Below are 22,548 nucleotides of genomic sequence, written 5' to 3'. Positions count from 1 at the left end.
TGTGTCATCTGTAGATCTGTTGGGGCGGTATGCGAATTGGAGTCGGTCCAGGGTTTCTGGGATGTTTCAAATAATTTCATGGCTACAGATGTGAGTGGTACGGGGTGGTAGTCATTTAGACAGGTTACCTTGGCTTCTTGGGCACAGGGACTATGGTGGTCTGCTTGAAACATGTAGGTATTATGGACTGGGTCAGGGAGAGGTTGAAAATCACAGCAAAGACACTTGCCAACTGGTCAGCGCATGCTCTGAGTACATGTCTTGTAATCCTTCTGGCCCTGCGGCCTTGTGAATGTTAACAGGAGCCCATAAAACGGCAGTCATCCCTTCCGGCTCCATTCTATCATCCATTATTTCCGTGCCTGAATTCTCACATCACACATGGGTTGGATGACAAACTGACAGACATGTTAAAGCCAGCCCATCCCTCTCTTTATTGCCATGAGAGACCTGCCTCCCTGCATAACTCAACTGTTGTGGATAATGCTGAGGAATTATGAGTAGTATTTCCTCCGTTGAGCCAACAGGTCCAGGCAGGGTGCTGCTACAGTGCACCCACCTTTCTCCCCCAGGGGGAGGGAGGGCCGCAGAGGGAATACCACCCCTGTTCGTTCCACCGTTCCACCCTTCTACCCTTCCTCCTTTCTTTATGAGGCATGTCACAGAGCATAATGAGGCAGAACTTCTTCAAAGGATTTGAAAAAATACCAAAAAGGACAAACAAAATCCCTCTTCAGTGTAGGAGTGGAGGCCCTCAAGTTTCAAGTTTTATTTGTCACATACACAAGTAGGCTACAGTGAAATGCTTTACTTGCAAGCCCTCCCCAACAGTGCAGTATTCAATATATAAAAAAAGTACAACTAATAAGAGAATAAAGTCAGTACCAGTACCAAATGTACAATGTGCAGGGATACCGCAGTCTTAACGTAGATATGTACATGTAGGCAGAGGCTAGGAGAAAGTCACTGGTAGCAGGATAAATATTTATAATAGTAAACTGTATGGCAGCAGCATAAGTAGTGGGTGTGTGTGTGTGTGGTGGTGAGTGGGCGTGTGTTAGTGTGAGTGTTTGACTGTGTGAATGTCAGTGTAGGCGTGATAGGTGGATATACATGTAAACAGGGCTTCAAAGTGACTGGTAGCAGGAATATATAAATACTATGGTAATATACTAATGGTAATATATACATGTAAACAGGAGTAATAGTGACCAGTAGCAGGATAAATAGATAGATACTAATGGTAATGGCAATAAATAATCAATGAACAGCAGCGTAGTGGTAGTAATAAATCAAATCAATAATCACTTTAGCAGCAGCGTAGGTGTGAGGGGGAGCAGTAGTTGTTAGCCATTTAACAGTCTTATGGCCAGGGGATAGAAGCTGTTGAGGAGTCTGTTGGTCTGAGCCTTGATGCACCGGTACCGCCTGCCAGACGGGAGCTCAGGGTAAAGACTCCCATGGAATGATTTACTCTTTTGTAATTAGCATGCGGAAGTCAAAGACTTCAAACAGCCATTAAAGCCAGGGTATTATTTGTTATTATTTGCATTAATCCGTGACTATTTCCAGTCACTGCATATCTGTTACTGCTTTAAATCCCTCTTTCCCCCGGCCTAGCTTATCAGCTGTGATAATAGAGTTAGACGTCTGTATTTTGATCCAATTTGTTGCTACGCCCGCCTCGGTTTTTAGATTTGATCTTCTTACAAGGTTTTCTCTTTCATCATGGTGACTGACCACTCTCTAACTGTTTACAGTATCAAAGCCAACATGTTTTAAGTGGGGAGATAAAGCCAGCTAGAAAAAACAGTGTAACGAACACAAGCATTTCTGATTATCTCTGACCTTGAACACACACAGCTTTATTTTAATTATTCCACTCCATCACAGATTTACTGATGACATAGCACAATAATAAGTATGTAATTGCTCTTCCTGTGATTCAGAAATAGAAAGTAGCCTGACAACTAAAGCTCAATGTTTATCCCAACACAAATGATCATCTGTGCTTGGTGTCAGTGTAGGCCTATAGGTAGAATAACAGCTGTAGTGGATGACACCATCTAGTGGTCAATAGGGATACTACATCATGCTGTAAAAACAGTCACTTCAGCACAAGCAACAACTACACTTGTGTTTCCCAAACCTTTCCTTGAGTAGGCTACCCCCAGCCTGTTATTTGAATGCATTCCAGAACTAGCGCTGCTGATTCAACTAATGAAGGGCTTGATGATTAGGTGACCATTAGAATCAGCAGTGCTAGTTCTGGGATACATCAAAGACATGGACTGACTGAGGTACTCCAGGAGACCTTTGGGAAGCACTACGAAACAGATTGAAATGGTGGAAAATATACAACATACACAGAATACAACATATGCCCTTCCTGTGATTTCATTATCTATAAGGTACTAGAGTTCAAACTGTGTGTGTATAGGCAAAGCCCCCAAATAAGTAATTCATTAAAGGACTCAATGGAGGATTATTGCAGTTGTCACTGATGCATGGGAAAGCCTTGCAACTCGAGGCCCACCATTGATTTCAAATACAGATTATTTCCTCTTGAAGGGGATTATTTCTATAAATATTTACCGCTTGATGAAATAGAATTGTAGACACAGGGAAGTTTAGGCCTTTTCTAAACAAGGAAGTCTTTGCCAGTTGTTGTGATCTGGGGGACAATTCACCAATATTGTACAAACATTCGCCTATTTAGAGGGAACATTTCTACAATGTCTACAGCATGCTGTGTAATCAGTCAGTCTTACATTAACTCAAACACAAATACTAGTTTCATGGTAGTTTTAATTTCAACATTCAACATAATTATTCATGTTTTACCAGAAATAAATTATATGTCTGGAGAATGCAACTTATATTATGGCCAACATAATAGTCACTATTATTATAGAATACAAGGCATCTCACAACAGATCATTTCCATTGCAGAGCCTACACGTCCCGTAATGTAATGTTTTGGGGTATTGGAGTAGTTAGGGTGAGGGACTGGGGGTAAGGGGTGTACAGAACTTGATCACAGCAAAACTCTCAATTGAGGTATATTTGGTAACACTTTATTTGAAATGTACTGTACGTTACAACAGTGTCATAATGTTGTAATATAATCAAAGAAAAATTAACAAAGTGTTACTGTATATTTTCTGACTGACAGGGGGATGACTGTGATGATACCTCACATCCTGTGATGATCCCTCACATCCTGTGATGATCCCTCACATCCTGTGATGATACCTCACATCCTGTGATGATCCCTCACATCCTGTGATGATCCCTCACATCCTGTGATGATACCTCACATCCTGTGATGATACCTCACATCCTGTGATGACTTCATGGGCTTCATTAATAGTGCTAGTAGTAACGGACGGTTATGATTCGAGTCCAACAAAGATTTCCCAGGCCAGGTGTTATAAAGTCCTTTTCCATCTGAGCAGTGACCACACAGACACAACACCTTATCTTGCTGATGATTCCTGGACACCAGGACAAACTTCATGAGTTTGTCATAGAAATAGAACCCATAGAAATATAATCAATTCTATTATTAGTATATGCAGGATTCTATGATCCTATTTCTATGGTGGAACCATCGTATGGGTCGTTCCGTCGCCATATCATAAACAAAGTCCACATTCTGCCTCAGACTGTCTGTCTCTGTCATGCTACCATGTAAGAAACACACGGTACAGACTCTCAGAAGAACTTCACTGGCTGACAGGAAACTGTAGATGCCATCCTGGCCCGTTGTACTCTAGAATCTCTGATGTGGAACGGCAAACAAATACAAATCAACAACAACAATGTAAAAGGTTTTCCTATGGCACAAAGTATAAATCACTATTTGCAAGCTCTGTGGATAAGAGTTCATATCCTTTAGCGTGAGCTCAGCTAGCTTGGTGGTGGGGATGGTCCATTATAAAGCTGGGGAGCAAAGTGGGACAGTTCCTTGTTTGCCTCCACCATAGCTGAAGATCAGGAAAAAGACTGCCTTCCTCTTCTTTATGTCTGGGGAGATGCAGCGCCATCTTCTGCTTCTCTTCGCAGCCTTTTTGTACAATTGCTTCCTCAGCGTCTCGCTCCACATTTAAAGTGTCCAAAGACTCCCCTATCATATCAACACGTACAATCACATGCAATAGTACACTGGGCAAATAAAAACCATGGGTTAGGTTATACATTTATATAAATGTATACATATAAATTCATATACTTTCAGGAATGTTAATCTGTTTTGTTATTTTTTTAGGTACAAAATAACTTCTCATATGACACAATAATATAAAACATATTAAAACAATGATCAAGTCTCTTCTTAAAAAAAAAATTCCATAATAAAAATAAGTTCTATGTTTTATTTTACAATATATTTTATTTTTGGTCTCTGGCAGAAGGTCCCTTATTTTGTTTGTGGTTGTATCCATGTTGATATCTGGATATTACAATGGGCACTTGGCACAGCCACACTCCAGGGTGGTTTCCATCTCCTCAGAGAATGAGCTCCCGTCGGTGCATTTGAAGACCACTTTCCGCCTCCGGCTCTTGGATGGGGCGCAGCAGAGGCCTCCGTTGCAGGCGCGGGGACACTCCACCCGGGGGATCTTACTGGTGGAGGTGCATGTCTTCATGGGCTGGTGGCGCTTCAGCAGCTCACGCACCGCCTCTCCCTGGCACGTCAGATCTAATAGAGGTCAATGGGAGAGCTTCACAGTAACTTATTTCATTCTGACATGGATGATTTCAGATTCTATAGCCTATTATTACTATGGACCTCTGAGAGTCAAGTTTCTGTATGCAGTAGAATGTCCATACAGAAACAGTTTCTTTATGTTGGAAACAGCCTAGGTGCGTGTGTATTCCTCTCACCTGTGGCACAGGCAGGGCCAGTGTAGCCCGGCTGGCAGTGGCAGGAGCGCTCCCCACTCTCTGTGACCCTACACTCCCCGTGTCCACACTGGTGTCCCCTACAGGCTTGAGGCTCCTCTCTCCTGTCACAGTATTGCCCTGTGTAGCCCTCAGCACACTGACAACTGTAGGATGATGCCTTAGGCACACACAGCCCATGGATACACCTGGAACAAAGAGGTTTACAGTTCATGTGAGGAATAGTCATGTATGTGTGTTTAATAATTAATCCACGTTGAGTACATATTATTCATATTTTATAACATTATTAAACATGAGCAAGTGTAAAAGCATGAGTCCATTTGTATGTGTGTGAATATAGTAATGTGTTGAGGATGAGGATCATTATGAATTAATTAGTTATGATTAAAAGCCTATGTTGAGGTGTCTTGGATATGTAGCTGTTAGACAGGCCATACCTGCTGTTCTGACAGGGGCTGGTGGTGGTCTGATATGTAGCTGTTAGACAGGCCATACCTGCTGCTCTGACAGGGGCTGGTGGTGGTCTGATATGTAGCTGTTAGACAGGCCATACCAGCTGCTCTGACAGGGGCTGGGGGTGGTCTGATATGTAGCTGTTAGACAGGCCATACCTGCTGCTCTGACAGGGGCTGGTGGTGGTCTGATATGTAGCTGTTAGACAGGCCATACCAGCTGCTCTGACAGGGGCTGGTGGTGGTCTGATATGTAGCTGTTAGACAGGCCATACCTGCTGCTCTGACAGGGGCTGGTGGTGGTCTGATATGTAGCTGTTAGACAGGCCATACCAGCTGCTCTGACAGGGGCTGGTGGTGGTCTGATATGTAGCTGTTAGACAGGCCATACCAGCTGCTCTGACAGGGGCTGGTGGTGGTCTGATATGTAGCTGTTAGACAGGCCATACCTGCTGCTCTGACAGGGGCTGGGGGTGGTCTGATATGTAGCTGTTAGACAGGCCATACCTGCTGCTCTGACAGGGGCTGGTGGTGGTCTGATATGTAGCTGTTAGACAGACCATACCAGCTGCTCTGACAGGGGCTGGTGGTGGTCTGATATGTAGCTGTTAGACAGGCCATACCAGCTGCTCTGACAGGGGCTGGTGGTGGTCTGATATGTAGCTGTTAGACAGGCCATACCTGCTGCTCTGACAGGGGCTGGTGGTGGTCTTCTGGTCACAGAGGGGTCCACTGCGGCTGGGTGGGCACTCGCAGGACACACCCGTGTCGCCTGTCTGTCTGCAGGCGCCCTGGGCACACACGCTGCAGGAGTGGCAGCCTGGCAGGATGCCTTCCACCCTGCGTGGTGCTGCCCCCAGATCCTGGAGCTCTCCGTTGATCCTGACGTTGTGGATGCAGCCGTTGAAGGCCTGGGGGCTGCGGTCGGGACCTGAACGCAGGCCTGATGCCACCACTGCTGAGGGCACGCCTGGAGGGGAGGAAGAGGGGGGAGGTGGAGGAGGTGGGGGAGGAGGCGGAGGGGGAGGGGGAGGAGGGGGAGGGATGGATGGAAGAAAAAGGGTGTTTTATTATTATGACATTCTGGTTTGATGGCCTGACATTTCATCGGTTGACCAGTTTCAATTTGAAATGTAAATATCTGTAGGTATGCACAGTGTAGATTCTTCTGTGTGTTTTTTAAGGAGTAATGGGTCCGTTCAGGTATATGTGCTATATGGGTCTCTGTTTACCTCCTATGTAGAGCTGTGTGCTGTGGTCCACAGAGGGCTGGCGGGGCAGCTTGCCGAGCTTCTTGGGGGCTCCCTTGTCCACCACCAGGCTCAGAGAGTGGTTCTGAATCAGGAGCTCCACCGTGTGGAATAGACCGTCATTCACAGACTCAACACTTTTAAGAGAGAGAGAGAGAGAGAGAGAGAGAGAGAGAGAGAGAGAGAGAGAGACATTAGATATATTGTAGTAGTATAAGAGTTCTTATAGAATGTATAATTTTTATGGATATATACCAAAAAAATGTCCATTGAAAAAAGGTACAACAAAACGCAGCTAATTTGTAGTCTTTCCAGCTTCAGTTTGAAGTGATTGTGTTACTGTAGCTGTGTTGTTGGCTAGCTCCTCTGAACAACAGTGTCCTGACGAGTGAGCACATTCTCTACGCCAGGCAAAATCGCGCCTCATTAGCTCATTGTTATGGATGTATCCAAATAAATGTCACTAGAAAACAGCTTAAACAAATGCAAATGCATCTACTTTGCTGTTATTCTGGCAGAACTTTTAGACGTGACTGTAAGTTAGCCGTAGTTGGCTAGCTAGCAAGCAAGGGATAAGAACGTTGCCAGCCAGTATGGCAATGGAACATTTAGAACTAACGACTGGGTCTCGTGTATAGATACAGAACAAAAAGACTGAACGACTGGGTCGCGTCCATAGATACAGAACAAAAAGAACGAACGACTGGGTCGCGTCTCTAGAAACCCTAGATTTGTGTTGGGACTATATCTTGTGGAAGGATGAAATAGCACAAATAAATTAATCAAAATAACATTTTTAATGATGGTAACCCGTTGTATAAAAGTGATAATGCCCTCGAAGCCGGTGTTTGTTGGATATATTGGCACCCAAGCCAATGTATCCAACAAACACCGGCTTCTCTGGCATTATCACTTAAGAAGAAAACACCTATTGAAGGACAAATTGAGTAGAAGGAGACTGCTTTCTCTAAAGGATCTCACACAAGATTCTATGTCAGTTGAATTGTTCGAGAGCCCTTGTTTGGTTTATTAAGGAGAGCAGTGTTGAATGCTTTCCTTGGGTGTGATTCTATGCAGCCATGCGGTTTGAGACCTCTCACACACGTACTGTGTGGACAGTGAGAGCACTGTGAGTGCCGGGACACGTGTGATGGCTCCACTCTGGCCCTGTGAACAATAGCAGCACTCTGGAGGTAGCCTCGTTGCGAAACAGACTTCCTTAAAACAGGAAGGCGTGACAACGACGTGATTTTGGAGGCATGGCAACGCGAGAATACTCGGGAGGAGACCAGTGTGTGTGTCCTCCGGAGAGCGATTGCCTTTCACACTACTCATGTTTAAAACATGGCAGGGCACTCTCTGCCTCATCACACTGAGCCCGCAAAACCCTCTCCAAAGCAGAAAAAACTACTGGAATAGCAAGCAATGATGCTGGTGGCTTCAGGCTGAGTCAGATTATTTTGGCCCAGGAGCACAAGTCCGTTTCACAATGATAATAGGCCTGTTGCTGTCCGACAGCTCCAGTTCCCATACTGACTGACTGCTGTGTACAGAACAGGCTGTACTGCCTCTGGGCTCGCCTAGTTACTGCTGGGTAATTGTGTTTGGTCTAAGGGTTGATACAACAGTAGCCTGGGGTCTGAATACCTGACCACTGTGACTGACCCAAAATTAAGGAAAGCTTTGACTATGTACAGACTCAGTGAGCATAGCCTTGCTATTGAGAAAGGCCGCAGTTGGCAGACCTGGCTCTCAAGAGAAGACAGGCTATGTGCACACTGCCCACAAAATGAGGTGGAAACTGAGCTGCACTTCCTAACCTCCTGCTAAATGTATGACCATATTAGAGAGACATATTTCCCTCAGATTACACAGACCCACAAAGAATTCGAAAAACAAATCCAATTTTGATAAACTCCCATATCTATTGGATGAAATACCACAGTGTGCAATCACAGCAGCAAGATTTGTGACCTGTTGCCATAAGAAAAGGGCAACCAGTGAAGAACAAACACCATTGTAAATACAACCCATATTTATGTTGATTTATTTTCCCCTTTGTATTTTAACTATTTGCACATCGTTACAACACTGTATATAGCCATAATATGATATTTGAAATGTCTCTATTCATTTGGAACTTTTGTGAGTGTGTCACGATCGTCATAATGAGTGGACCAAGGCGCAGCGTGATATGCGTACATCTTCTTTAATAGAGTACTGGCAACACGATACAAAAATACAAAACAACAAAACGAAACGTGAAGTCCTCGGTTAACAAACACAAACCTACACGGAACAAGATCCCACAAAACACAAGTGCACAACAGGCTGCCTAAGTATGGTTCCCAATCAGAGACAACAAGCAACAGCTGATTCTCGTTGCCTCTGATTGAGAACCACCCCGGCCAACCTAGAAAACACATGAACTAGAAACTGAACATAGAACACAAAACATAGACACTACACAAAGAAACTAACACCCTGGCTCAACATACAAGAGTCCCCAGAGCCAGGGCGTGACAGTACCCCCCCCAAAGGCGCGGACTGCGACAACATAAACCCAACAGGGGAGGGGCCGGGTGGGCATTCCTCCTCGGAGGCGGATCCGGCTCCGGGCGTGACCACCACCCACTAACAACCCCCCCGTAGCGCCCCTGGTCTGGTCTGGCCCCGCTGGCTGGAGCTGGACTGGACATCGGTGGAGCGGATTGCTTAGGCTCCGGTGTGGACCAGGCACTGGTGAAACAGGCACGGGCTGTGCCGGACTGACGACGCGCACCACAGGCTTGGTGCGGAGAGCAGGAACGGGCCGGACCGGGCTGACGACGCGCACCATTGGCTTGGTGCGGGGAGCAGGAATGGGCCGGACCGGACTGACGGGCGCACCACTGGCTTGGTGCGAGGGCAAGGAACAGGCGGGGCCGGGCTGGCGACGCGCACCATAGGCTTGGTGCGGGAGCAGGAACAGGCCGGGCCGAGCTGGCGACGCACACCACAGGCTTTGTGCGGGGAGCAGGAACGGGCCGGGCCGGGCTGGCGACGCGCACCACAGGCTTGGTGCGGGAGCAGGAACAGGCCGGGCCGGGCTGGCGACGCGCACCATAGGCTTGGTGCGGGAGCAGGAACAGGCCGGGCCGGGCTGGCGACGCGCACCATTGGCTTGGTGCGAGGGGCAGGAACAGGCCGGGCCGGGCTGGCGACGCGCACCACAGGCTTGGTGCGGGGAGCAGGAACAGGCCGGGCCGGGCTGGCGACGCGCACCATAGGCTTGGTGCGGGGAGCAGGAACAGGCCGGGCCGGGCTGGCGAGACGGACTGGAGGTCTGGAGCGAAGAGCTGACACAACCCGTCCTGGCTGAATGCCTATTTTTACACACACTGTGTGAGGCATCAGCACAGGACATACAGGGCTGTGTACTCGTACTGGCACTACAGCACGTGACACTGGCGCAGGATATCCGGGACCGAGGAGGGGCACTGGAGGCCACGAGTGTTGAGCCGGGCACACCTCCGTCCTGGCTGCATGCCCACCTTAGCACGACACGTGCGTGGTGCTCGCACAGGACGTACCGGACTGTGCCGGACCACTTCGCGGCACAGTACGCAGCTCCGCATACCTCGGAACCTGCCCAGTCTCACGCTGTCTAGCCTGAGTACGGGGAGTTGGCTCTGCTCTACCTCTAAGGCTCCGCCAACCTCCCTTCCAGCCCCCAAACCCGGTGGCCTCCTCTCCTAATCCCCAAACTCGCCCTGTAGCTGCCTCCAGCAGCCCCGTCGTCCATGCCGTGTGCCCCCCAAAAAAAATTCTTGGGGTTGCCTCTTGCGTGTCCGACGTCGGCCCGGTTGGCGCCGCTGCTCCTCTCTATGGCGCGCCTCCACCGTCTCCTCCCAAGGACGGCGATCCATCCCGGCCTGGATCTCCTCCCAAGTCCAGGACCCCTTCCCGTCCAAAATCTCCTCCCAAGTCCAGGCTGTCTGCTCCTGGACACGCTGCTTGGTCCTGTTTTGGTGGGATCTTCTGTCACGATCGTCATAATGAGTGGACCAAGGCGCAGCGTGATATGCGTACATCTTCTTTAATAGAGTACTGGCAACACGATACAAAAATATAAAACAACAAAACGAAACGAAACGTGAAGTCCTCGGTTAACAAACACAAACCTACACGGAACAAGATCCCACAAAACACAAGTGCACAACAGGCTGCCTAAGTATGGTTCCCAATCAGAGACAACAAGCAACAGCTGATTCTCGTTGCCTCTGATTGAGAACCACCCCGGCCAACCTAGAAAACACATGAACTAGAAACTGAACATAGAACACAAAACATAGACACTACACAAAGAAACTAACACCCTGGCTCAACATACAAGAGTCCCCAGAGCCAGGGCGTGACAGAGTGTAATGTTTACTGTTCATTTTATATTGTTTATTTCACTTTTGTTTTTATCTATTTCACGTGCTTTGGCAATGATAAAGCCATTTGAATTGAGAGAGAGAGAGAGAGAGAGAGAGAGAGAGAGAGAGAGCGCCAACAAGCATAGGGTCTGTGTGGTGAAGTTGAGTGCAGCTCAAAACTAGCTCTTCCTATCCTTACCGCTGTTGGGTTGTGGTCTAAAAACAGCAAGGCTCTCCCCTACTGCAGCTCTCCTATTGGCTGATTGTTAAAAACGTTTGATTGACAGTTCCTGCAGTGGTTCAATGACCGCATTATTACATTAACAGCCAGTAAAAAGGTAGTGTTAGTTCCATAGCCGTGGTAAGTAGGGGTGCTGAGGGTGCTGCAGCACCCCCTGAAAAATCATGTTAATAAAAATAATTAACAAAACATTTATATATTTTTTTCTTCACATAAGTAGTTCACTGGGCCTTTACTCATCCTGTATTAGAGCGGTCCGATATAGCACTACAGAGCTGAGATGACAGGTAAAGGACACACAGCCCTACACAACTCAACACTCCGCCGGGGATGTTTCAGTACAAAAGGTCTGGGCTCAACAAAGAGCTAACACAGACGCAGGCAGCAGGCAGGCAGGCAGGCAGGCGGCAGGCGGCAGGCGGCAGGCAGGCAGGCAGGCAGGCAGGCAGGCAGGCAAGCAGGCAGGCAGCAGGCAGGCAAGCAGGCAGGCAGGCAGGTAGCAGGCAGGCAGGCAAGCAGGCAGGCAGGCAGGCAGGCAGGCAGGCAGGCAGGCAGGCAGGCATCATGTGTGGTTTGCATTATGGGCCCGTAATTTCAATCCAATCTGAAAACAGGCCCTTTGCAACTAACACAACGGTCAGCCTGCCTGCAAAGACCCCACTTCCGCCTCAATTCAATACATGGAAGTCCGGCTTTATTACACTTTAATGACATTTTCATCCAGTGTCTCTGGTTTTGACAGCAGTCACTCGTTACTGAAACCCACATGCACATCCTGGCTAAGGGGGAGTAGCAGGGAAGAGGGGAGCATAGAGGTCTAGGAAAAAATGTCAAGAGGCTTACTTCTGTTTTTATCTATTTTAAATGGCAAACCTGACAACAAGGTGTTAATGCTCTCTGGGAAATAAGTGTGAAGTGGTACTAGGTGTTCGACAGAGGAGCTCCCATCCTGCTATGATACCCTATGACCACAGAGGGACAGCAGAGGTCCAGTCTAGGAAGGTGAATCGTGTAGCTCAGCCCTCCAACCTTTGCCAATATTGGGCTTTGTCTGTGTTTTGACAAGCTGAAGTTTTCCAGAGGCAATGCTATTTTTCGAGGGGGACATGGTGTGCCCAGCCTGCATATTAGCTTAAAGCAGCCCATTATGGAATTCAATAAAAGCGATCAGAAAGCTGTGGCAGATTTCAGCAGCCCCCTGCACGTCGACAAGGGGAAGTACATTTCCTGTCAGCAGAGAATCAAATACTCCATCTTCCTCTCTTTACCAAACCACATTATAAAATTATACAAACTTACTGGTTGCCTTCATCGGAGAAAGATATCTTGAACCAGCTACCCTGTAGATCCTATTTACATTTCAACATTTAATTACCCAGCGCTATCATTTGCTTACAATGTAGCCCTAACCAGACTGGTTTAAATTGATGTTTTGCAGACAACCAACAAAGTTCCAGATTGCAGCTGTAAGCAACCTCAATTAAGTTTCCTTAGAAGCACACTAGTGAACTACAAGCTTGTTTAGTGTATGGGGTCTGAGGAATGGGGGGATGTTGCCTGGCTGGCTACTCTTAGGGATAGCTAGGTCTAACAGCAGCTATCTAAACCATCTTAATGGCTGGGGCTAGCTAGGTCTAACAGCAGCTATCTAAACCATCTTAATGGCTGGGGCTAGCTAGGTGCAAAAAAACACAACAGTGTTGTCAGCTATGCCCTTGAATGGACTTGACTCCAGCTTCCCAGAGACAGGGAGCTAAACATGGTCTAAACACACCGGTCTCATGGTCTCCTTTAGGGTTCCTGGCGGTGGTGGTGTATCCACCAGCCAGACGTCACACTCCATTCTCCTGACCTCTGTGGAACAATTGGCACCTTATTCACTATATAGGGAATAGGGTTCCATTTGGGACTCAGCCTCTGTCTACAGGAGCCGGAGCCACAAGCTCACTACACAGCTGAGTTACGGCCCGGTCCAGTGACTCCACTGTCTGGTTCTGTCTGCATCTGTTCTGTCTGGGACTGTTCTGTCTGGGTCTGATCTGTCTGGGACTGTTCTGTCTGGGACTGATCTGTCTGGGACTGTTCTGTCTGGGTCTGATCTGTCTGGGTCTGATCTGTCTGGGTCTGATCTGTCTGGGACTGTTCTGTCTGGGTCTGATCTGTCTGGGTCTGATCTGTCTGGGTCTGATCTGTCTGGGACTGTTCTGTCTGGGTCTGATCTGTCTGGGACTGTTCTGTCTGGGTCTGATCTGTCTGGGTCTGATCTGTCTGGGTCTGATCTGTCTGGGACTGTTCTGTCTGGGTCTGATCTGTCTGGGACTGTTCTGTCTGGGTCTGATCTGTCTGGGTCTGTTCTGTCTGGGACTGTTCTGTCTGGGTCTGATCTGTCTGGGACTGTTCTGTCTGGGTCTGATCTGTCTGGGACTGTTCTGTCTGGGTCTGATCTGTCTGCTCTCAGAGATGACTGCTGGCTTTACTGTTGCAGCAGCTCTCTCTCTCTCTCTCCTCTCTGCAGCCTCTACCAGTAGCCCCACTTTGTTCATAAGCTACCTGTCCTCTTCTCTCTTCTCCTCTCATCTCCTCTCCTCTGTGACTCAGCCCATAAAAGTCTCTCCACTCAGCTCTCACGTGGCATTCAGCTCACAAAGAGCCATCTTGTGCTGACGCTGAGTGGAGCAGAGAAAAGAGACGAGAGAGAGACACTTTGACCGCCTCTATAGGCTCTTTTCCACTGCTCTAAATCACAGTGACATGGCAGGCAAGGGCTGGCTGCTTTCTGAAGGGTACCTACCAATACAGATAGTGTAGGCGTGGCAGTGGATGGCTGAACCTAGAAAGAGTGGGAGGGAATTGGGTAGTGATTGAAACGCTCTCGTTACATTTTCTGTGATGTTTCTACGCTCCCCATCAAACCCTCTCTAACCTTCTCTCCTCCTGTAACACTCTCATTCAATCTTCTGTGATGTTTCAACGCTCTCCATCAAACCCTCTCTAATCTTCTGTGATGTTTCTACACTCCCCATCAAACCCTCTCCAATCTTCTGTGATGTTTCTACACTCCCCATCAAACCCTCTCCAATCTTCTGTGATGTTTCTACGCTCCTTTTCCTCTTCCTCTATCCCTCTCTCCTGAATAATGTCAGATGAGGTCCATTAGACTAATAGAGGGATTACTGTGGTATTTGGAAAAGGGCAGGACATTAACACAGTGAGGACCCAGGCATTCATCTGACAGTAATGAGGCATCTACTCTGCCACCTCCACCTCCTCCTGTCCCTCTCTCTCTCTTCTCTCCCTCTCTCCCCCATTGTGTGAGGGAGGTTAGGTCTGGACAGATGAGTGCTTCACCCCCCACCTTCCCATCACTTGACTAGACCACCCTCTGTCCACTCCCACTTCTCCTTCCTGTTTTTCTCACCGCTCTCTCTTCTCCTCTACCCTCTCACCAGCAGCCCTTCATTCCCACGTGAAACCCTCTCCTCCTCCATCTCTTCTCATCCTCTCCTAGCTGTGCTATCTCCTGTCTCCTCTCTCCTGTCTCCTAATATTGAGTTGCACCCCCCACTTTTGCTCTCAGAACAGCCTCAATTCATCGGGGGCATGGACTCTACAAGGTGTCGAAAGCAGAGAGAGAGCGAGAGAGGAAAAGGGAGATGGAGAGAGAGAGGGAGAGAGAGAGCGAGGGAGTGAGAGGAAGAGAGAGAGAGTTCTCACCACACAGCTGGCTCCCCTCCCATGGACATGAGAAGCAGGGAGGGAGTCAGGGCAGATGGTGGCCAACTGTCTCTACGGCTATCAGCCAGACAGCTCTGCTTCATGTCACACAGACGCATAGATCACACTGGAGACTGGCACATTATTCTACAATGTTTCAATGTAACATACAGTGCATTCGGAAAGTATTCAGACCCCTTGACTTTTTCCACATTTTGTTATGTTACAGCCTTATTCTAAAATGGATGACATCCCCCCCCCCCCCCTCCCCCCTCATCAATCTACACACAATACCCCATTAGGACAAAGCAAAAACAGATTTCTAGAAAAAACTGAAATATTACATTTACATAAGTATTCATACCCTTTACTCAGTAATTATTTTGAAGCACCTTTTGCAGAGATTACAGCCTCAAGTCTTCTTGGGTATGACGGTACAAGCTTGGCACACCTGTATTTGGGGAGTTTCTCACATTCTTCTCTGCAGATCCTCTCAAGCTGTCAGGTTGGATGGGGAGCTTCGCTGCACAGCTATTTTCAGGTATCTCCAGAGATGTTCGATCGGGTTCAAGTCCGGGCTCTTGCTGGGCCACTCAACGACATTCAGAGACTTGTCCCGAAGCCACTCCTGCGTTGTCTTGGCTGTGTGCTTAGGGTCGTTGTCCTATTGGAAGGTGAACCTTCGCCCCAGCCTGAGGTCCTGAGTGCTCTGGAGCAGGTTTTCATCAAGGACCTCTCTGTACTTTTCTCAGTTCATCTTTCCCTCGATCCTGACTAGTCACCCAGTCCCTGCCGCTGAAAAACATCCACACAGCATGATGCTGCCCCCACCATGCTTCACGTAGAGATGGTACCAGGTTTCCTCCAGACGTGATGCTTGGCATTCAGGCCAAAGAGTTCAATCTTGGTTTCATCAGACCAGAGAATCTTGTTTCTCATGGACTGAGAGTCTTTAGGTGCCTTTTGGCAAAGCGGGCTATAATGTGCCCTTTACTGAGGATTGGCTTCTGTCTGGCCACTCTACCATAAAGGCCTGATTGGTGGAGTGCTGCAGAGATGGTTGTCATTCTGGAAGGTTCTCCCATCTCCACAGAGGAACTCTGGAGCTCTGTCAGAGTGACCATCAGGTTCTTGGTCACCTCCCTGACCAAGGCCCTTCTCCCCCGATTGCTCCGTTTGGACGGGCGGCGAGCTCTAGGAAGAGTCTTGGTGGTTCCAAACTTCTTCCATTCAAGAATGATGGAGGCCACTGTGTTCCTGGGGACCTTCAATGATTCAGAAATTTTTTGGTCCCCTTCCCCAGATCTGTGCCTCGACACAATCCTGTCTCGGAGCTCTACGGACAATTCCTTCGACCTCATGGCTTGGTTTTTGCTCTGACATGCACTGTCAACTGTGGGACCTTATATAGACAGGTGTGTGCCTTTCCAAATCATGTCCAATCAATTGAATTGACCACAGGTGGACACCAATCAAGTTGTAGAAACATCTCAAGGATGATCAATGGAAACAGGATGCACCTGAGCTCAATTTCGAGTCTCATAGCAAAGGGTCTGAATCCTTATGTAAATAAGGTATTTCTATTTTTATTTTTTTATAACTTTGCACAAAATTCGAAAAGCCTGTTTTCACTTTCTCGTTATGGAGTATTGTGTGTAGATTGATGAGGATTTTTATTTATTTAATCCATTTTAGAATAAGGCTGTAACGTAAACAAAATGTGGAAAAAGTCAAGGGGTCTTAACACTTTCCAAATGCGCTTTATACAGGACAGCCTCAATTCGTCGGGGCATGGACTCTACAAGGTATCTAAAGCGTTCCACAGGGATGCTGGCCCATGTTGACTCCACCACTTCCTACAGTTGTGTCAAGTTGGTTGGATGTCCTTTGGGTGGTGGACCATTCTTGATACACACGGGAAACTGTTGAGCGTGAAGAACACAGCAGTGGTGCAGTTCCTGACACAATCCGGTGCGCCTGGAACCTACTACCATAACCCATTCAAAGGCACTTACATTTTTTTGTCTTGCTCATTCACCCTCTGAATGGCGCACATACACAATCCATGTCTCAATTGTCTCAAGGCTTAAAAATCATTATTTAACCTATCTCCTCCCATTCATCTACACTCATTGAAGTGACATCAATAAGGGATCATAGCTTTCACCTGATTTCACCTGGTCAGTCTATGTCATGGAAAGAGCAGATGTCCATAATGTTTTGTAAACTCAGTGTATGTGAAAACTGAAATTTTCTATGTGTGGTTCAAAATATAAGAAAAAGGTCCTACAAAATGCTTCTCTGTGAGGGTAAGATTAGAAGTAAGAAAAACTGCAACGAGTTTCTAGCCAGAGGGAGGGTATATTCTTGTAACCACAAATCTCATAGTATTTGAAAAATGTTTTTAAAATGTTGTAACTTTTGATGATCGGGTAGAACTTTTTTACTTTATATTTCTTTCTACAAAATGTAGAAATGCACCGTTTTCACATGTAGACACTGGTATTGTGCTCGAGGTAATAAAAATCCCCTTTAACTGTGTGTTTGTGTGTGTGCATGTGTAACATGATAGTGGTATGTCCTCCCACAGTGCAGGCTGCAGTGCTGCAGGGCAGGGAGACCTGCCGGCAGTCAGAAGGAGCTGCAGGAGTGGAAACATCCCCTTCCTCCCACTGCCCTGCTCCCGCCCTGCTACCGCCCTGCTCCTGCCCTGCTCCCGCCCTGCTCCCGCCCTGCTCCCGCCCTGCTCCCGCCCTACTACCGCCCTGCTTCCGCCCTTCTACCGCCCTGCTCCCGCCCTTCTACCGCCCTGCTCCCGCCCTGCTCCCGCCCTGCTCCCGCCGTGTCTTTACGGCCCACCCTCCATTTGAAGTCACGCTCCCGCCGAGAACTGCTGGAGCAGAGAGGGCTGAGGAATGCAGCGACCGCAGAACACCACCACCACCTCTCTCTCCTTCTCTGAAGGTCAACCTCTACCTCCACAAAGCTCAACTTATAAAGGGAGCTTTCCCTGACAGTCCGTCCACATCTGCACCTCACTGGGCGGGAGCGGTGTAAAATTGAGGCCCTGGCTCGGAGTGAGACCTGCTGCTCTGGTTCCACACGGTTAATGGTAACACTAACAGTCACAGGGAGACCTCAGGACCACCCTGGGAGCTATGTACTCTGGGCTGTGGCAGGCCTCTGTCGTGGCACATGTCACACTAATAGGAGCAGACAGGGGTAATTCCCCTCCTCACTTTCCCATCCCGTCTCCTCACGCTTACCCCACATCACACCCTCTGCTCCCCAAAGACAATCGTTGCGGGAAAAAAGGGACTAATGAGGGGGAAAGTCTGGAGATGCAGAATAAAATGAGGAAGCCATGATGCATCAGACAGGCTTGGGCTGGGAGACAGGCCTGGGGCTGGGGATGGGGCTAGGGCTAGGGCTGAGGCAGGATCAGGTGAATATGATTTCAAACCCCCCTCCCTCCCCTGCTCTGTTATGGCTGACTGGCTCAAATTGCAGCCACTCTCCTCCCCCATCCTCACAAGTCCCAAGGAGTGCTCTGGCTGATATGACCCATAGTGCAACACTAACTAGTTTCCCAGAGTTCCCCCTGATGACCCCTCCACTGTTTTCTCACCTCTATTATTCTATTATAATTATGTTTAATCTGTGTGTTTGTGTGTGTGCTGACCTGTAGACGGTGGTCAGGGGGTAGTTAGCGATGTCGTAGATGATGCGTATGTGTCCCTGGTACAGCTCCAGGGCTAGAGGATCATGGTCATCCTTGTAGAGCAGGATACCATTGTCCTTATCTGTAGCCACCTGGAGAGACAGATAGAGAGAGAGATAGAGAGTACACAGTGCAGAATACCTGACCACCGTGACTGACCCAAAATTAAGGAAAGCTTTGACTATGTACACTCATTGAGGATAGCCTTGCTATTGAGAAAGGTCGCCGTAGGCAGACCTGGCTCTCAAGAGAAGACAGGCTATGTGCACACTGCCCACAAAATGAGGTGGAAACTGAGCTGCACTTCCTAACCTCCTGCCAAATGTATGACCATATTAGAGAGACATATTCCCTCAGATTACAGAGATCCACAAAACAAATCAAATTTAGATAAACTCCCATATCAATTGAGTGAAATACCACAGTGTGCAATCACAGCAGCAATATTTGTGACCTGTTGCCACAAGAAAAGGGCAACCAGTGAAGATTACATTTACATTTTAGCAGACGCTCTTATCCAGAGCGATTTACAGTTAGTGAGTGCATACATTTTTTTTTTTCATACTGGTCCCCCGTGGGAAACGAACCCACAACCCTGGCGTTGCAAACGCCATGCTCTACCAACTGAGCTACATGGGACTTTCACCATTGTAAATACAACCCATATTTATGTTTATTTATTTCCCCTTTTTTACTTTAACTATTTGCACATAGTTAGAACACTGTATATAGACATAATATGATATTTGAAATGTCTTTATTCTTTTGGAACTTGTTTAATATTTACTGTTCACTTTTGTTTATCTATTTCACTTGCTTTGGCAATGTAAACATGTGTTTCCCATGCCATTAAAGCCCCTTGAATTGATAGAAAGAGAGAGAGAGAGAGAGAGAGACAGCACTGTGATCTTGATGCTCCTTTCCAATAAAGCTGTTGGCTAAAGCACACGTGCCAAGACCAGAGTAGGCACATTTGCTTGTGACAAAACTATCGGTAGAGTTGAAAATGTGATGGATACTTATTAAACTTTGGATTTTTATCCGGTGCATGAAAAGTTTATCGGAAAAGTACATTTTGTGTGTACTATGTCTTCACGCACTGATTTTTATCCGCAAAAAGTATATTTGGTGGAAACACCACTGGTGGCAAAATGCGCATATCTTCATGCGGATTCTAGAGTATTCACATGAAAAGCTGTCACCAATTGGATGGAAACCTGAAGGATACCATTCTACTGTAGTTACTCTATTTGAAATGGAAACATATGGCATTGGAGATGGTTACTTTACTTAGTCTGCAACATAGCGTGGCTTGCAACTCAAAGCTTATTTTATTTGAAAACTGTACTTTTCTATTTTAAGGCAACTTGAAATTATGTTTTCCATGTTGCATCATGTAACGTATCTAAAACTGTGGCAGAGTGTACTAACTGAACACTGCTTTTGATTTACAGCAGCGTCTTGGAATGGGCCAGCTCCATTTATCCATCTACCTAACCTAGCTACGTACAATACTCAAAGTCATGCTGTCACCTTTAACACAGAGATTAAGACCAAGCGTTTTATTTTTACCTCAGTATTTTTTATTAACATTAGCGTGCCCCCTCGCCAGTGATTGGGCTGATAACGCTCGCCACGCCGACACTCTATTACCCCCAAGATACATTATTCATGCTAGTGAACAAAAGATGACATTCTAATAATGTCACCGTCCCACCGTCCCTGTGGTGGCTGGTGGTAGCTCAGAGCCAGACGGCTGGCTGAGAGCCCCAATAACACAGAGGCCGTGTCCAAATGGCACCCTAGTCCCTATGTAGTGCACTACTGACTATGGGCTCTGGTTAAAAGTAGTGCACATAGGGAATAGGGTGCCATTTGGAATGCACAGAGACAGAGACAGAGAGAGAGAATATTTTAACGCTAGCCCCTTATGAAAAATATCCCTCTTATACCTTTTCCAAGGGTGCTACATTCTATACTTTAAGTGTTGCGTTGATGGGGAATAGTGTGTACAACACACTACTTTATCCTCAAGACAAGGTGTTGAGGAGAGACTGCTCTTTCTCTCTCTTATTAACCTGAAGAGCTATCATCCATTTCTGATAATGGTGCATGAGGTGCAGTATGACGTTATGGGACGAATGATCAGTTATAGGGGGGTAATAGCTAGACTACTCAGACTCATAGGGCTATCATATAGAAGGTGACTGTTGAAACAAGACTATTCCAGCCCTAACTAGATAGATTTCAATGTCATTGTGTCCATGTGATTGTGTCTGTGTGAATGTGGTCTGGGTCTGAGCCCTGGTCAAACATAGTGCACTACATAGGGAATAGGGTGTCATTACAGACACAACCACAGTGATGTCAGGGGTGAGGGGTGAAAGGTCATACAGTACCTGTAGGGAGTTAGGGGTTAGAGGTCAGAGGTTAAGGGTGGTACCGTACCTGTAGGGAGATGTGGGCAGATTTAGGGGTTAGAAGTCAGAGGTTAAGGGTGGTACCGTACCTGTAGGGAGATGTGGGCAGATTTAGGGGTTAGAGGTCAGGGGTTAGGGGTGCAACAGTACCTGTAGGGAGATGTGGTCAGAGTTGCATATCTTGGCGCTGGACAGCTCCAGGTACGCGTCTTTGCCCAGCAGGTGGACGGTAACGATCTTGTGACACTTGTTTCCCGTGAAGCCAGGCAGACAGCGGCACACAGGCTCCCCTGCCACCACTAGACACTGGGCTCCATTCTGACACTCTGACTGGTCACATGGGCTGGTCTGCAGCAGGATCATAGGGGGAGGGTTCTCGCAGAACAGACCACTACAGGATGACAGAGACAGATGGGTGGGTTAATATCACACTCAATCAAGCTGCCACACACATTCCACCATGGTCCCTCCCATCATGATTACACACGCACGCACGCCCTGCACCACCCCACACCACCCCACACCACCCCGCACCACCCCGCACCACCCCGCACCACCCTGCACCACCCTGCACCACCCCGCACCACCCTGCATCACCCTGCACCACCCCGCACCACCCTGCACCACCCTGCACCACCCTGCACCACCCTGCACCACCCTGCACAGCAGGCCTCAGACTAGACAGCCAAGTGGAGGATAATAAAGCACCATCTGTAGCTCCTCACAGTCTGGTGTGTGTGTGTGTGTGTGTGTGTGTGATCTGAATCTGTGTGTGTGTGTGTATGTGTGTGTGAGTGCGTTTCTGATCGGACTCTGTGTGTGTGTGTGTGCGCTGCAGCTGGCGTGATGATGTTGCGGCACTGAACCTACGTCAGCCTCTGCAGTAAGATCAGCCTGTGTGTGTGTATGTCTGTGGACTCACCTGAAGCCCTCTTTACACACGCAGGTGTACCCGTTGACAGCATCCACACACTCGGCCCCGTGTTGACACTTGTTCTCCAGACAGTCGTTGTAGTCCTGCTCACAGTGCTGGCCCACGTAGCCCGGCAGGCACTCACACCTGACACAGGAAATAAAAAAAGTACAATGTTTCTCTCGCTCCCTGCCTCTCGCTCCCTCAATCTCTCTCCCTCTCTCTCTCTCTCTCTCTCTCTCTCTCTCTCACTCTCTCTCCTTCACTCCCTCCCTCTCGCTCCCTCTCTCTCCCTCCCTCTATCTCTCTCCCTCTCTCTCTCTTGCTCTCTCTCCTTCGCTCCCTCCCTCTCGCTCCCTCTCTCTCCCTCCCTCTATCTCTCTCCCTCTCTCTCTCTCTCTCTCCCTCCCTCCCTTTCACTCTCCCTCCCTCCCTCTCCCTCCCTCTCGCTCCCTCTCTCTCCCTCCCGCTCCCTCTCTCTCTCCCTCCCTCTCTCGTTCTCTCTCTCTCTCCCTCTCCCTCCCTCTCA

At 47.9% G+C, this 22,548-nt stretch overlaps 1 protein-coding gene across 1 annotated transcript in view; it reads right to left on the bottom strand.

Annotated features, from left to right (window-relative positions):
- Positions 1-3,061: 3,061 nt before the first annotated feature.
- Positions 3,062-22,548, bottom strand: part of LOC123484205 (slit homolog 3 protein-like) — a 346,208-nt gene continuing 326,721 nt past the window's right edge. Inside the window, 7 exon segments of the mRNA XM_045214275.1 lie at positions 3,062-4,702; positions 4,888-5,093; positions 6,042-6,330; positions 6,593-6,747; positions 18,648-18,778; positions 21,257-21,497; positions 22,029-22,166. Of these exon segments, the coding sequence (XP_045070210.1) occupies positions 4,461-4,702; positions 4,888-5,093; positions 6,042-6,330; positions 6,593-6,747; positions 18,648-18,778; positions 21,257-21,497; positions 22,029-22,166 (1,402 nt within the window). The 3' untranslated portion in view covers positions 3,062-4,460.

This window comes from Coregonus clupeaformis, unplaced genomic scaffold (genome assembly GCF_020615455.1).
Source record: "Coregonus clupeaformis isolate EN_2021a unplaced genomic scaffold, ASM2061545v1 scaf0229, whole genome shotgun sequence".
Taxonomy (NCBI): domain Eukaryota; kingdom Metazoa; phylum Chordata; class Actinopteri; order Salmoniformes; family Salmonidae; genus Coregonus; species Coregonus clupeaformis.
The sequence above is the reverse complement of the archived record's forward strand: the minus strand, read 5'-3'. Positions and strand labels throughout refer to the sequence as shown.